The following is a 14,077-nucleotide window of genomic DNA, read 5'->3' on the forward strand; positions in this document are numbered from 1 at the left end:
TAAAAATGACTCTTCAATATGAACTAATATCCATCAATAATTGAACAATTTGGATCAAGATCTGACTTGATCTCATTGAGACCATAGATTTGAGTGGTTGTCAATGCTTTCAATATTCTTATATGAAATATCTTCTCTTGTGCTTGAAAGTGATTAATCTTTTAGTGATCTATTATAGTGTTCATACATATCTTGATATGATCAATCGTTATCTTTATAGTTATCCTTTTTATGGTGGCATGTTAGGTGGCATCAAACCATATTGATCCTTATATGAGATAGTCTAATAACCTTAAGTTAAAGGATCACATGTACCCATGAGTTAGAGGATATATTCTATAGACACTATGTAACACCCATAGGTATCTTGAAGGTTAATTTCATCATTTGCCTATCGTTTGAGTTGACTATTTGTGATTTTTGGGGAGTTTAAAATGATTAATTATTGCTTGGATGTTGCAATGAACACACACCATAGGGTGGACACCCATTTGTGCTTTTAAGAAAGGTAAAATTGTTTTTTCATATAGGTTGCATGAAAATGGTTAAGTGTAAGTGGATGAATGACCACACATAATAAGAGTGACACTTGTTTGCCTATTTATCGAATTTGAAATTGGATAAGGATCAGTTTCTCGATAATTTCAAGATATGCCTTTTGTTGGATAATTGAAGAAACAATCATTCATGGAGACGAATGATAGTTTGTGATGTTATTTTTGGCAAATAAAAAAGGTATGTCATGATTGTTTGGCTCATATGCATATTTTACCAATTTTCATCAAAAAGTGTGAGTTAATAGAAGATTTTAGAGCTTAAGGAGATGTCAAATTCAAGCTAAGCCACACAAAGACCATTTCTTTTAGAGGAAGAGAGGTAAGTAGATGATCGTTTTACTTAGTTTGATTATTTTTTGGCTACTTTGATGTGTTATGTGATGGATATTGATAATATATTTGATGATTTGGTGGATCATAGGAAAAATAGATACATTTATATGTGTGTTTGTATATGTACATTGATGAGGAAATTGAAAATTAATAAAGTAGATTGTACAAAACTGTGATTTGTTATATTTGTTATGTTTTATGATATTATTGATAATATTGAAACATATTAGGGTTCTAGAGACTAGTTTGGATGAATTCAAATGCGTGAGTTATGTTGTGGCATTTGGAAATCATAGTTATTCGTAGGGTAGAGATTTCCACTTAAAGGTGAATGGTTATCCTTACAGAATAGTGATGATCGTTCATTCTTTCGGTTATAGACAAGAAACTTCATTCACCCTAGGAATGTGCATTAGGTAACGAAACCATGAATTGTTGTTTTAGGTGATTTAAGATGAACAAGTAGTGTACAGTCAAACAAATATGCTCAAGGAGTAACATCATTAATCAACCATTAGTCAAGGTTTAGGTGAACGATTGTTCATGCCAATGGTGTGACACTTGTTTATAGGAAGATAAAATGAATAAGAAGCAAGGGTAATGGATGTCCATCCATGCAATAGAAAAATGACTATTTTACCCTTATATTGTGTGCTAAAAAGGGGATGAATATAAAAAGGCTTTAATGAAATTGAAAAAGAATGAGAATGGTATTTGGAGGTACCTGATGACATGGACCCTGATTCGGAGTGGATTCAAGTTAAAAACTTAAAACAATGTATATCCTTATTTTGATTATTGAGTTATGTGCACTGTGACAGTGAGAGCATTAGAGCTAGTTTGTGCAACCTTGATACCCTCGTGACTTATTATGCACAAGGCATTGGGCGCCTTAGTATCTAGGATGCTTGTGTAATATTTGGAGAGACCCAAGGTCGACTCTTTATGTGATAGGGTATCTTTAGCTGGAAATTCAATCAATAATGTATTGGGTGCACTTTGTTTGATAGACATCTAAGATGTCACATGCTTTCACTAGATATTTGGGACATCAATGTATATCATTTGACATTAATCATCCGGGTTGACACTATTAGTGAAGAATGGACACAAGATGCTAGATAATTCAAATAAGCATCTGGGATACTGGAAAAAAATTCGAGAATACTATATTAAGATTGAGAATGGAATACATATGGTTTATAATTATTAATGCTATGTGTAAAAGGTCGATAGGTTATTTATTGAGTGTTTTCACTCACTGTGTTCCTTGTTATGGTTTTATAGGTAAGTTCATGGATTAGCTAGACAACGAAGGAGCTAATAGGTTAGCTTAGGATGTTGCATGAGATAAGAAACATTTCAGTTATTTCATCATGTGGACTTTATTTATGTTTTATTTGAACTGAGATTTCTCTTGTGCATAATGAGTTATGTAATTATGAATTTTAAACACTCTGGAACTTGTGAATGGTTTATCAATTGTTATCATTAATTGATGTGCTGCACTTTTTTACATGTTGTAATATGTAAGTGATATCATGCATTCAATTCCATTGTCTATTTCGAGAAAAAGTTTTAAGTTAACATGTCTCTTTGAGTTCACATTTTAAGTATGGGTATATATCGGTAGAAGGTGTTAAACACTGTAGTAATCATTCATATGGAAATCCTCACGTAAAACGGGTTAATTCGATGATTATGCCTACAACTTGCACTCATATGTTGTACTAAATAGGTGGCTAACAACTTTGACACGTAAGAAATGTCGCTACCTTTTGGTGGAGTCACTCAACACTATAATAATCTATTCTTTATTATTTGTGCCTTTGGTCAAAGTAATGTTAGGATTACAAACGTTTTTAGAATCTCTACTTAACGTGTTTGTAGGGTTCTCATGCTCAGTTGTTTCGTTCCCTCGTCACAGTTCTTCCATTCCAAGGATATATTATTTTTATGAACACATTGTATACACACAGATATGAATAAATAATAGAAACTTTTATTAATAATAATTAATTAATTACAAATACATAAATCAGATTGGCTCAAGAAAAATACCTTAATATTGTACACAGTTGTTAATAAATAACCTTGAAATATGAGTTCTGTTTGTAACAACCTCTCTAGATACATACCTCTGATGAGAATATACCAAAAGAGACATATACAATTGGACTATATAAAAATTTTAGTGCATGATCAGATCTATTAAACATGAAGAAAGGTGATGTAATAAAAATAATTGTTTTATTAATCAAACTCATAAAAGGAAAACATCTGAAATTTCTGTTATAAAATGACTATATAAATCGAAAGTAAACCAATGTGTCTAAAAGTAATTATGATAATAATAAAAATGTTAAATGCATGTAAGGTAAAAATTGAAATGACATAAAAGCCCCTCTGTTCATGCAACTGCTTGTTGGACTGCTAGATCTCCACCTGCCCCACTATTCATCTCTACTTGCAAAACATATAAAAAAAAAACACGTGAGTAAAACTTAGTAAGTGGAAACCTTTTGACATCCTTGGATATTAAATTATTTGGTAGTAAAACTAGCGTTCCATTTGTAAGCTAAATATTGTCACACTATAACACGTCAATGCCTTGAAATGGATCATCCATGAAAACTACAAAGACCCAAGTTGGAATCGATATATCTGATGCCCTAGTGAAAGCTATTATGAGGTCTTGCGCACCTGTTAAATGGCTTATCAAGCTATCTAAATGGAACACCCTGATCACATAGAGAAATCTCTAATAGCAGTTATTTCTCTTACCGCATAAGCCAATTGAAAGTGCTGACTAATCATTCGAAGATAACCTTTGCCTAGGTGGCTATGTAGTGCATCTCGTTGATCACGTGAGGAATATTTGAAAGCCATATCCTTACCATGGACACTTGAACTGAACTAGGTGGCTATGCACCTTGGCGTCAAGTGTATTATACATCTCATAGGTATTTAGCCTTATTGCTCTAACAAATATCGTTATTTATGCACATAGTTAGTGACTATCAAGTTGTGTGACACTAGCCTTAAGGTTGCTAATTTTTTTATTCGGATTCAACCAGATATAAGTTTGTGCCATTGTCCATATAGTCATACACCTCATAGTAAGACAACCTATTATTCTTTTTATATAACTCTCCCTTTTTATGCACATAACCTAGAGGTATAATCATTTTTTGACTTTGTCTAAGGGTACACAGTCTTGTGCTTCTCAACCCATGTTCGTTGCCTCTTGAACCATATACACGGGCGTGTGACACTCAGCACATGGTCACGTATAGGGCAAATACAGATAAAGAGTTAACCTGGACACACTCTTGTGTACTAAATCCACATGTATGGGCCATGTGTCTTCTGGTGCACATCGTCCACTTTTGGAATGCCAAACACAGGTGTGTGTCCCATAACACATGACCAAACATTTCTCCTTTCAAAACGAATGCAGGATCTTCGGGCTTTCAAAACTCTAGAACGACACATAGGCATGTAAGGCTAATATAAAGAATCTCTAAGTTCTCTAGGCTAATATAAAAAATCTCTAAGTTCTCTATGCAGTTTATTCATTGGAAATCATATTTTATAACAAGCACACACATCAAATCAAAAACATTAACAAACTATCATCTTAAAACACATCATATTCAAACTCAAGAGACTATGATGCATATGGTTCATTATAATCGTATACAAAAAACCAGTACATTATACATATTATCTCATCCATGCCTAATTGACTCTGGATCATATATATATATATATCAAACAAACTTTAAAAATCCCATAACCAAATAAGGGTTCATTCCATTTTCTTGGATTTTGGCGATAAAACCGCTCTTGCATAGTAATATCATTCTGATGACCGATGTTGGCTCCACAAGCGATGAAAATACCCTTTCTCTCTCTCACACTCTTTGCTTTCTGTGGCTATGAAAGATAATGCCAGAGAGTTAGGGTTATTGCGTTTTTATTTTAATTTATGGAAGCGATACATAAGCGTGTATGGACTATACAAGGTTACGTGTCTAGTTGCATAACTAAGACAACTTTTTGTTTCGTCACGATCTAATCAAATCAACAAGTTTGACTTCCTGCTAACCATACACGATCATGTATATCTCCATACACGAGGTGTACTATTGAAATTGAAAGAAATTATCGAATTTAAAATTAAAAAGATTTAAATGCCCTTGGGCTTACTGAATTTGGTAGGTTTGTTCAACACTATGAGTTAGACCTAACCATATTTTTTTGTGTCTTATGTCAAAATAATATAAAAACTATGTGTGATTCTAGATTGGCCACCATATATGCACATATGATCAATGACATACATTGATATCCTCATCACAATTCCATTATCTTAAGGACATTTATCTAATTACATAAAGTAAAACAATGATGAAGAAATGTCATTTTATTAATATAAACATGATACATGCTACAAAATACATCAACCAAATTATTGGCTTTAGAGTATTTACTTTACAATCTTATACTTGCACTATAGTTGATCAATTATTGATCTAATACCAAATAAAGGTATTTGCCTATCATGATTCTATTGCAACAAAGGCTTGGCTAGGGGTCGACTATGTTATCACTTGTGTCAACTTTACAAATTTTATATTCCTACATCAAATTATCTTTTGAACAAAGTGGAATTGTCTGAGTATGTGTTTTGGCAGTTGGTGAGACTATGACTCATTTACCTGAGTTATTACTCCATTGTTGTTATAATAGAACTTTATTGGGTCAACAATACTAGGAAAAACACAAAGTTTAATGATGAACTTCTTGATCTAAATAGCCTTATTGGTTACATTAGACAATGCAAAATTTTACAAATTTTATAAACAATCTTGAATTTTTTTCGAATTTCTAAAATAATAAAACTATGTGTACCTATTTTGAGTACACAAATTGGTATATACGTAATGTGCATTATTATATGATTAGATGATTTTGAATTAACAATAAAGTAATACCTAATTGTGTGATGACACACATAAGTATGTACTAAAAGTGGATATGCATAGTATCACTCTTTTTAAAACCCCTTAAAATGTTATTAACACTTATAATATTTTCAAAAATTATACATCATCCCCAAACATACAATTATACATCATTTACTTATGTATCTATAGGAAAAGAAGACGAAATGGGTAAAGGCGGAAGAAAAAGAGAAATAAGTAAGTTCTCATGTAATTTGGATATTGGCCAAATGACTTATTCTCACCCAAAGTTTACTCTTTTTCTAAATTTTCAGTTATTGTTTTTTAAAAGCCCAAATACCTACCAATCTTTTAAATTTTATTATTACTATTAGGGTTAAAATCATTATTTTGGTATTTCATTTAAAGAAAAAATAATTTATTCTTATTTTCTATCTTAGTTTTTAAAATTAATAATTTCTTTCTAACTTAATTTTAAAGAGTTACATTTTCACCATTATCATTTAAGGTTCCTAAGGTTTCAAATTTTAAGGTTAATAGTTACTTCTCTCAAAGTTCAAAATATTGCACCTACATCCCTAAAAATTCATTCTTGTTTTTTAATGACTGTTTTTTTTAACGATTCACTTTAATGAGTCGCCAACCCCACAAACGACACCTCCTCTTCCTCCTTAATGGTTTTTTGATGTGAAAATCACAAAAAATCTGATCAAAGTGATTGAATTTTGTCACACAAATCTATGTGAATCTCATATATCCATGCTACTATCTATGCATTGTCTAACGCACAAATCGATTGAATGATATTGCATAGATAAATTACTAAGTTAGAGGGTGAAAAAGTAATTTTTTAAAATTAAGTTAGAAAGAAATTATTAGTTTTCAAAACTAAAGTGAGAAATGAAGATAAATTATTATTTCTTTAAATGAAATCTTAATATGATAATTTTATCTTTAACAATAATATTAAATTTTAACAGATAAATAAGTATTTAAGTTTTTGAAATATAATGGGTAAAAACTTGGAGAGAAAGCAAACTTTGGATGGGAATAAGTCTTTTGGCCTTTGGATATTTAAAAAATTTATATTTAATTTTTTTTAAATTTGAGATTATATAATAATTTTAGAAAATAAAATAATACAAATAAAAGTGATAATTTTATTTTTTAATACTAACTTTTCATTAATTAAGACTCATTTGGGGTAAAAAAGTTAAAAAAGGAAAACAAAGACAAAATGACATCCAGGTGTCCCATGCTTCACGGTCAAGCTCGCCTTGTATGTTTCTTTATTACAAAACCCAGAATTTCCAACCTTCTCTCAGTTTCTAGTTCAATCTATCAATCATGGTGGCTTCATCTTCACCGGATCAGGCTTCTGCTTCGACCCGGAGCTTGCTGGGTTTGGGTTTCTGGGTTCAGGGTTTCAGGTGCTTTCCATGGATGGCCGTTAACTTTTTCTTGAAAGACGCTCTCAATGTCGACCCCTCCACTCTTCAACTCTTGCTAAACTCAGCCAATCTTCCCATGATCGGTAAGCCTCTCTATGGCGTCGTTTCAGATGCCGTTTATATCTCAGGCCAGCATCGTGTCCCTTACATCGCCATTGGTGGTATTAACTAACTCTGCTCTCTTAATTTCTCTTTAATAATGTTTTTGCCATTGCCTTTCATATTTCATTATTATAATACTTTCATTTTCATTTATTTTGCACTAAAAAAAAATGAAATCCTACAATTCTATGTTTGCTGAGAGATTTGTATTTTGTTATTCAATTTGTTTAGTTAATTATTAATATTATTATTTGTGTGGTATAAATTATTATTATTATTATTATTTTCAAACTGCTTCAGATTGAATCCAAGTATAAATAATTTCATTTTAAAGAAAAAATAACAAATAAAGGTGTGAAAACATTGATCCATGGAAAGATGCCTTCAAGGTCGGTTTTGAGAATCTGGGACCGAAGGTTATAGATACAAATACTCTTTATCTCTTTATGAAAAGCTATTTTTACTTTTTCTTTAATCTTGAGCTTAATAAGGCGTACTTTGTTTAAATGTCAAATAGTTGGATTTATTATCGGGTTTTTCGCTTTATAACAGTGTCACATACTGCCATACTCCAAACTCTTTAAATTAGCTTTGAATCATTCTACACTTTTAAAGAGGAATGATATGGATGCTTTTTAAATGAAGCAAGGATTTATTGTCCTCACCTGATGTTGAACTTGTCACTTTGTTTAAGTTTTAATGGTCTACTGAGAAAACCCTTTACAGCATTTTGCGTTAACAAGAGTTTGTGTTATTGTAAATTTTAAAATACTACTTGGTAAGCCCGCATCATCCGCTTCTCGCATTTGTAAAATGGGACTTTCTAGTCTGGGGATGTTTGGAGGAAGCGGGTTTACAGTTACTTTTGTGAAACAACGCCACAATTAAATTGATTTTATTTTATTTGTCAGCCTTGGCCTTGTTTCTAGGAAGCTACTTGATCTTGTTTCCAATATAGAGGTGGCTCTTGAAGATAGTTCAAGAAACAAAATTTAGAAGAGTTTTAACTAGGATGGTGACTTGTCTTGTCTTTCTGATGTGGAAGCGGCGATATTGTTTACCATCACTTCTAATGTCTGCTTTCGGTTTGTTGATACAATTTTCTAAAAGCTATCATTTTTGCATTGGGAGGCTCCTGGAGAAATATGATATTTTTCTGATAATTACTGGCTCTGAAGTAAGAAACTGAGACAATTTAAACTAGGGATGACTTACAGTCAATCAGAAAGAAAATAAAAATAATAAAGAAGTCGCTGCTGAAATCTGCAAAGGAATTCTACCATTTCGTTTAATCAAGCATATCATGAATTTTATTTATGTCATTATTTTTTTCAACTTTCTGGCCCTGCTTCTTTCGCAATAGTTTGTCTTTATTTTATTTTATTTAACATTAGATGTGGTAAGTTGTTTTTTCCTCTATTTTGTTTTTCCTCAAAGTGTTCAAATTTTTTAACTTAATGGTACACTAATTATTTCTACCCCTTTTGTCACAGCTTTATTGCAAGCAGTTTCATGGTTAGTTATTGCTTTTCTTTCACAATCAAACATCTCAATCTTCAGCATGTCCCTATACCTCCTCCTGAGTAACCTTGGCGCTTCAATTGCTGAGGTTGCAAATGATGCCATTGTTGCAGAGAAAGGAAAGCAGACCTCTACCTCAGCTAAGAACTCTCAATCACCTTCTTCAGGTGAACTTCAGTCATTTGTTTGGATGGCATCCTCTGCAGGTGGAGTCCTTGGGAACCTTTTAGGTGGTATTGCCATCAACAGATTTGCTCCCCGGTCAATGTTCCTTGTTTTCGGCCTCCTTGTTGCTATCCAATTTTTCTTGACTAATACTGTTCATGAAAGGTCTCTAAAACTCCCCAAAAGTTCATCAAATGTTGGGATTAGAAAACAGCTTGCTGAGCTTGCAGCTGCTTTACGAAAACCTGACATTGCCAACTCTGTAACATGGTTGGCAGCATCCTATGCAATAATCCCAGCACTGACTGGAACAATGTTCTTTTACCAAACAGAGCATTTGAAGATCAATTCATCAGTATTGGGGATCTCTAAGGTATTTGGACAGGCTGCACTCCTTTTATGGGGTGTTATCTATAATCGTCGCCTAAAGTCAATCTCTCCTAGGAAACTTATTTCAGGCATTCAAGTAATGATGGCGGTGTTTATGATTTCGGACCTGTTGTTTGTGAAAGGGGTTTATCGGGAGATGGGGGTACCAAACTCTGTATATGTTGTGGCTTTTTCTGGCTTGTTAGAGGTTATGTTCTTTTTCAAGATTCTTCCATTCACTGTATTAATGGCACAGGTATGTCCACCAGGATGTGAAGGTTCCGTTATGGCTTTTGTCATGTCAGCTATAGCCCTTTCATTGATAGTGAGCGGATACCTTGGTGTTGCCCTTGCATCATATATTGGAATCACAGGAGATGATTTTTCTGGGTTGCCTCAAGCCCTTCTAATTCAGGCACTGAGCACACTCTTGCCACTTTTCTTGTCATCTTTTATACCAGATGAAGTGAAAACTAAACCCAGGAGAAAAGAGTAGCCTTTACACCAAGTCTACAAAGTCCTGGAGTGTAGATTAGTTAGTTTGTATTTTTTAATTCTTTTTTCTCCTCTTATCATTGTTCTTAAATAGATATTAACTATAAAATATTATGTGATAGTCAACAGGCATTGTAATTCAAGTTTTCTCAAAAGATGTTTTATTAGATTGTGTCATTAACTTTGAAACACTTGTATTTATGAAAGACTTTTCAATTCATACAATTTGTAGTGGCAAATTTGCTTTCTATGAATTTTCTGCTACATTATATTGGGAAGACAAAAGAAAAAGCCTTGGAAAATTACAATCCACTGAAGGCTCTAAGCCCCCCATCTCTTAGTGTGGTTCTTTTCTTGATGTTTAATGGCCCATGTCAATTATTTTATCTTACACTCAGAGAACAAATGCTTGATATTTAGAAGAGGCCAACAGAACAGGATTTATGCAATTAAAGTACTGTTGCACGAAGTCGCACTTAATTTGAGAATTAAGAAAATTCCAGAAGCAGAGAAAGGTTACAGAATAGGAGAGGGAAGCTTAACATGAGTTTTGCGCCAAAACTGAACATTTTCATTATGCTTTCATTATTTAAGACACCACAATCCACTAATGGAACGACATCGTATCAGCTAACAATTGCAATCAACAAGCAAGACGACACCGTATCATCTAATTACGTACAATTGAAAAGCACTAAGTAATGAAATATAATTGCAAAACGACACTGTCCTTATGCCCAGCTAACTTTTTCATTTACTTCATATTTCCATTTTCCCTCCATCACCCCATAAGTGCCTCTAAATTGTTCAGTCCGCAACAATTGCCCCCTCCCCAGCTTCCTTGTCCTCAAGGGAGAAGTCAGGAAAGCGTTGCCTAATCACGTCGGCAAATTCCCAGGTAGCAGCTTGAACAGGTTCCCCATGCCACTGAATCAACAATTTAACAGCTGGAGCATGGCCACGCTTGATAAGCTTCCTATCAAGAACAGCCTGAGGAGATTTTAGAACTTGTTGAAATTGAGGAGGCAAAAAGGGAGAAGCCGATACGCGAGCATAAGCAGGTCGTAAAAGTGAAACATGAAATACATCATGAATCATGGCCTCAGGAGGAAGCTGCAGCTTGTAAGCAACCTGTCCCACAACATCCAGAATTTGATAAGGGCCAAAGTATTTTGGCTGAAACTTGGAATTGCCCTGATGAACAGTAACTTGGCGATAAGGCTGTAGCTTGACATAGACAAAATCGCCAATCTGAAAATGACGATCAGTCCTCTTTTTATCTGCCAATAACTTCATACGATGCTGAGCTAGTGCTAGGTTCCGCTTAAGAATCTGGATGGTGGCTTCACGAATCCGCATCATTGTGTCAACCTCTGGCATGTTGGAATCCTTAGGGAAATAAGGAACATGGATTGGAGGAGCATAGCCATATAAGGCCTCAAAAGGAGACATGTTTATACTGGAGTGGTGATTGGTATTGTACCAATATTCTGCCAAGGAAAGCCATCGAAACCAGTAACTAGGAATTTCACCCGCCATGCATCTAAGGTACCCTTCTAAGCATCTATTCACCACTTCTGTCTGACCATCCGTTTGAGGATGGTAGGCAGTAGAGTACTGAAGAGAAACACCTTGCAAACGGAAGAGTTCTTTCCAAAAATTGCTAAGGAAAACCATACCGCGATCACTAGTTATTGTATTTGGGTTACCATGCAGCTTATACACATGATCTAAAAAGAGTTGAGCCACCATCTGTACTGAGAAGGGGTGACTCAGGCCAATAAAATGGCCATATTTTGTTAAGCGATCAACAACCACAAAGATAACAGATTTTCCCTGCGACTTCGGCAAGCCTTCAATAAAGTCCATGGTTAAATCAGTGAATACTCCTGAAGGCATTGGAAGAGGTTGTAACAGACCAGGAGAAGCCACATTTTCAGGCTTATATTGTTGACAAGTGGAGCAACTACGAATGTAATTCCTCACAGCCTTCCACATCCCTTTCCAATAAACCACCTGCGCTAATTTTTTCATAGTCGTAGTGATCCCTGAATGCCCACCAATAGACGAATCATGAAACAATTGCAGTAGCTGTTCTTGTAATTGCGGACAATTAGCTATCACCAGCTTGCCTTTCCGTTTCAGATGACCATTCTGCCACTCAAAATTGCTATAAGCCTGAGGATTCTGCTCCTTAGTTGTGATAATATTTCGTAAGTAATCATCATGCTGCCAACCTTTTGTGATTTTTTCCATCAACTCAGCAGGTAAAATGGTAGCAGTTAAGCTATGAATTTCTAATGCAGGCACTCTGGATAATGCATCAGCGACTACATTTTCTTTTCCCTTCTTGTATTCAATTGTGTAATCGAATTGCATTAACTTAGCAACCCATGCTTGCTGCGAAGGAGTGGTCACTCTTTGTTCCAACAGATACTTTAAACTTTGGTGGTCAGTCCGTATGACAAACCGTTGATTCTTGATATAATGCTCCCATTTTCGAATGGCAAACAAAATGGCAAGCATCTCCTTTTCATAGGCCGAAAGAAGTTGGTTCTTGGGGGAAAGAACCTTGCTAATATACGCAATTGGATGACCATCTTGCATGAGGACTGCTCCAATGCCATTGTTGGAAGCATCTGCCTCAATAAGGAATGGCTTGGTCATGTTAGGAAGTGCTAATACTGGTGCTGTACTCAAGGAACATTTTAGTTGCTCAAAAGAAGCTTGCGTTATTGCTGTCCAATGGAAGGAATCCTTCTTCAAGAGTTCTGTTAGTGGTCTAGCAATCTGCCCATATCCTTTAATAAACCTTCTATAATAACCTGATAATCCCAAAAATCCTCTCAACTGCTTAAGAGTCCTAGGAATAGGCCATGCTTGCACAGCTTCCACCTTTTTAGGGTCTGTTGTCACCCCTGCAGCACTAATAATATAGCCAAGATACTCCACATGTGATGCTCCAAAAATGCACTTACTTCTCTTAGCGTATAAGTGGTTTAACTCTAACAACTTCAACACCTCTTCTAAATGAAATAAATGATCCTGATGGCTTCTACTATAGACCAATATATCATCAAAAAAAACTAAAACAAATCTCCGCAAGTGAGGCCTGAAAATCTCATTCATGATGTTTTGGAACGTGGACGGAGCATTAGTGAGGCCAAAAGGCATCACTAAAAAGTCATAATGGCCCTCGTGAGTCTTAAAGGCAGTTTTGTCAATCGACGAAGGGTGCATTCGAATCTGCCAATACCCCGAACGAAGGTCAATTTTTGAGAAAACAACAGCTCCTCCTAGCTCATCGAGTAGCTCTTCTATAAGTGGAATAGGGTATCTATCTTTAATGGTAACTTGGTTTAGTGCTCTATAATCGATACACATTCTCCAAGTCCCATCTTTCTTCTTCACCAACACCACTGGACTGGAGTAAGGACTGTTGCTGTTTCGAATCACCCCCGATTCCAACATTTCTTGAACCAACTTTTCAATTACATCCTTCTGCATTCCACTGTACCTATATGGCCTCATGTTAATTGGTTGTGCTCCTTCTTGTAATAAAATTCTGTGATCTTGAAGCCTCACTGGTGGTAAACTTGTAGGCTCTTCAAAGATGGCCTGATATTTATTCAACAATTGGTCCAGCTCTTGCCAAGTCCCAGCCTCATTTCCTTCACACGTCTGAAGGTTATAAATCTGCATTTCAGCTCCCTCATTATTAACTAGTAACAACTGAATAAAGGCCAATTGCTGCTGCTTATGTAGTAGTTTGCCTAGCTGCTCATTTCTTATAACACTAACCTCTCGATCTGCATAACCTTTTAAGAAATATTGTTGCCCTCCTACAAAAAACCTCATTGTTAAGGCCTCAAAGTTCCAAACGATGTCACCGAGTCCGACTAACCATTGTGCTCCAAGAATTAAATCATAACTACTCAACGGAAGGGTATAAGCATCTATGTAAAGAATTTGGCCTTGCACCTTAATCTCTAACTTTTCACATAGGCCTTTGCATTGGAGCTCTTGACCATTGGCAACAGTTACCTGAACACCCTTCACTTCTGTAATGACACATCCTAATTTCTGAGCTGTGCATTCACTAAGGAAGTTATGA

The 14,077-nt window shown here is 34.9% G+C and overlaps 1 protein-coding gene across 1 annotated transcript; it reads left to right on the top strand.

Annotated features, from left to right (window-relative positions):
* The first annotated feature begins 7,121 nt into the window (after positions 1–7,121).
* Positions 7,122–10,188, top strand: LOC123197636 (probable folate-biopterin transporter 7). Its single transcript, XM_044611971.1, has 2 exons — positions 7,122–7,472; positions 8,907–10,188. The coding sequence occupies exons 1-2, from the start codon at positions 7,208–7,210 to the stop codon at positions 9,962–9,964; spliced, it is 1,323 nt and encodes a 440-aa protein (XP_044467906.1). The 5' UTR covers positions 7,122–7,207; the 3' UTR covers positions 9,965–10,188.
* Positions 10,189–14,077: the final 3,889 nt, after the last annotated feature.

This window comes from Mangifera indica, chromosome 2 (genome assembly GCF_011075055.1).
Source record: "Mangifera indica cultivar Alphonso chromosome 2, CATAS_Mindica_2.1, whole genome shotgun sequence".
In the NCBI taxonomy this organism is placed as follows: Eukaryota; Viridiplantae; Streptophyta; class Magnoliopsida; order Sapindales; family Anacardiaceae; genus Mangifera; species Mangifera indica.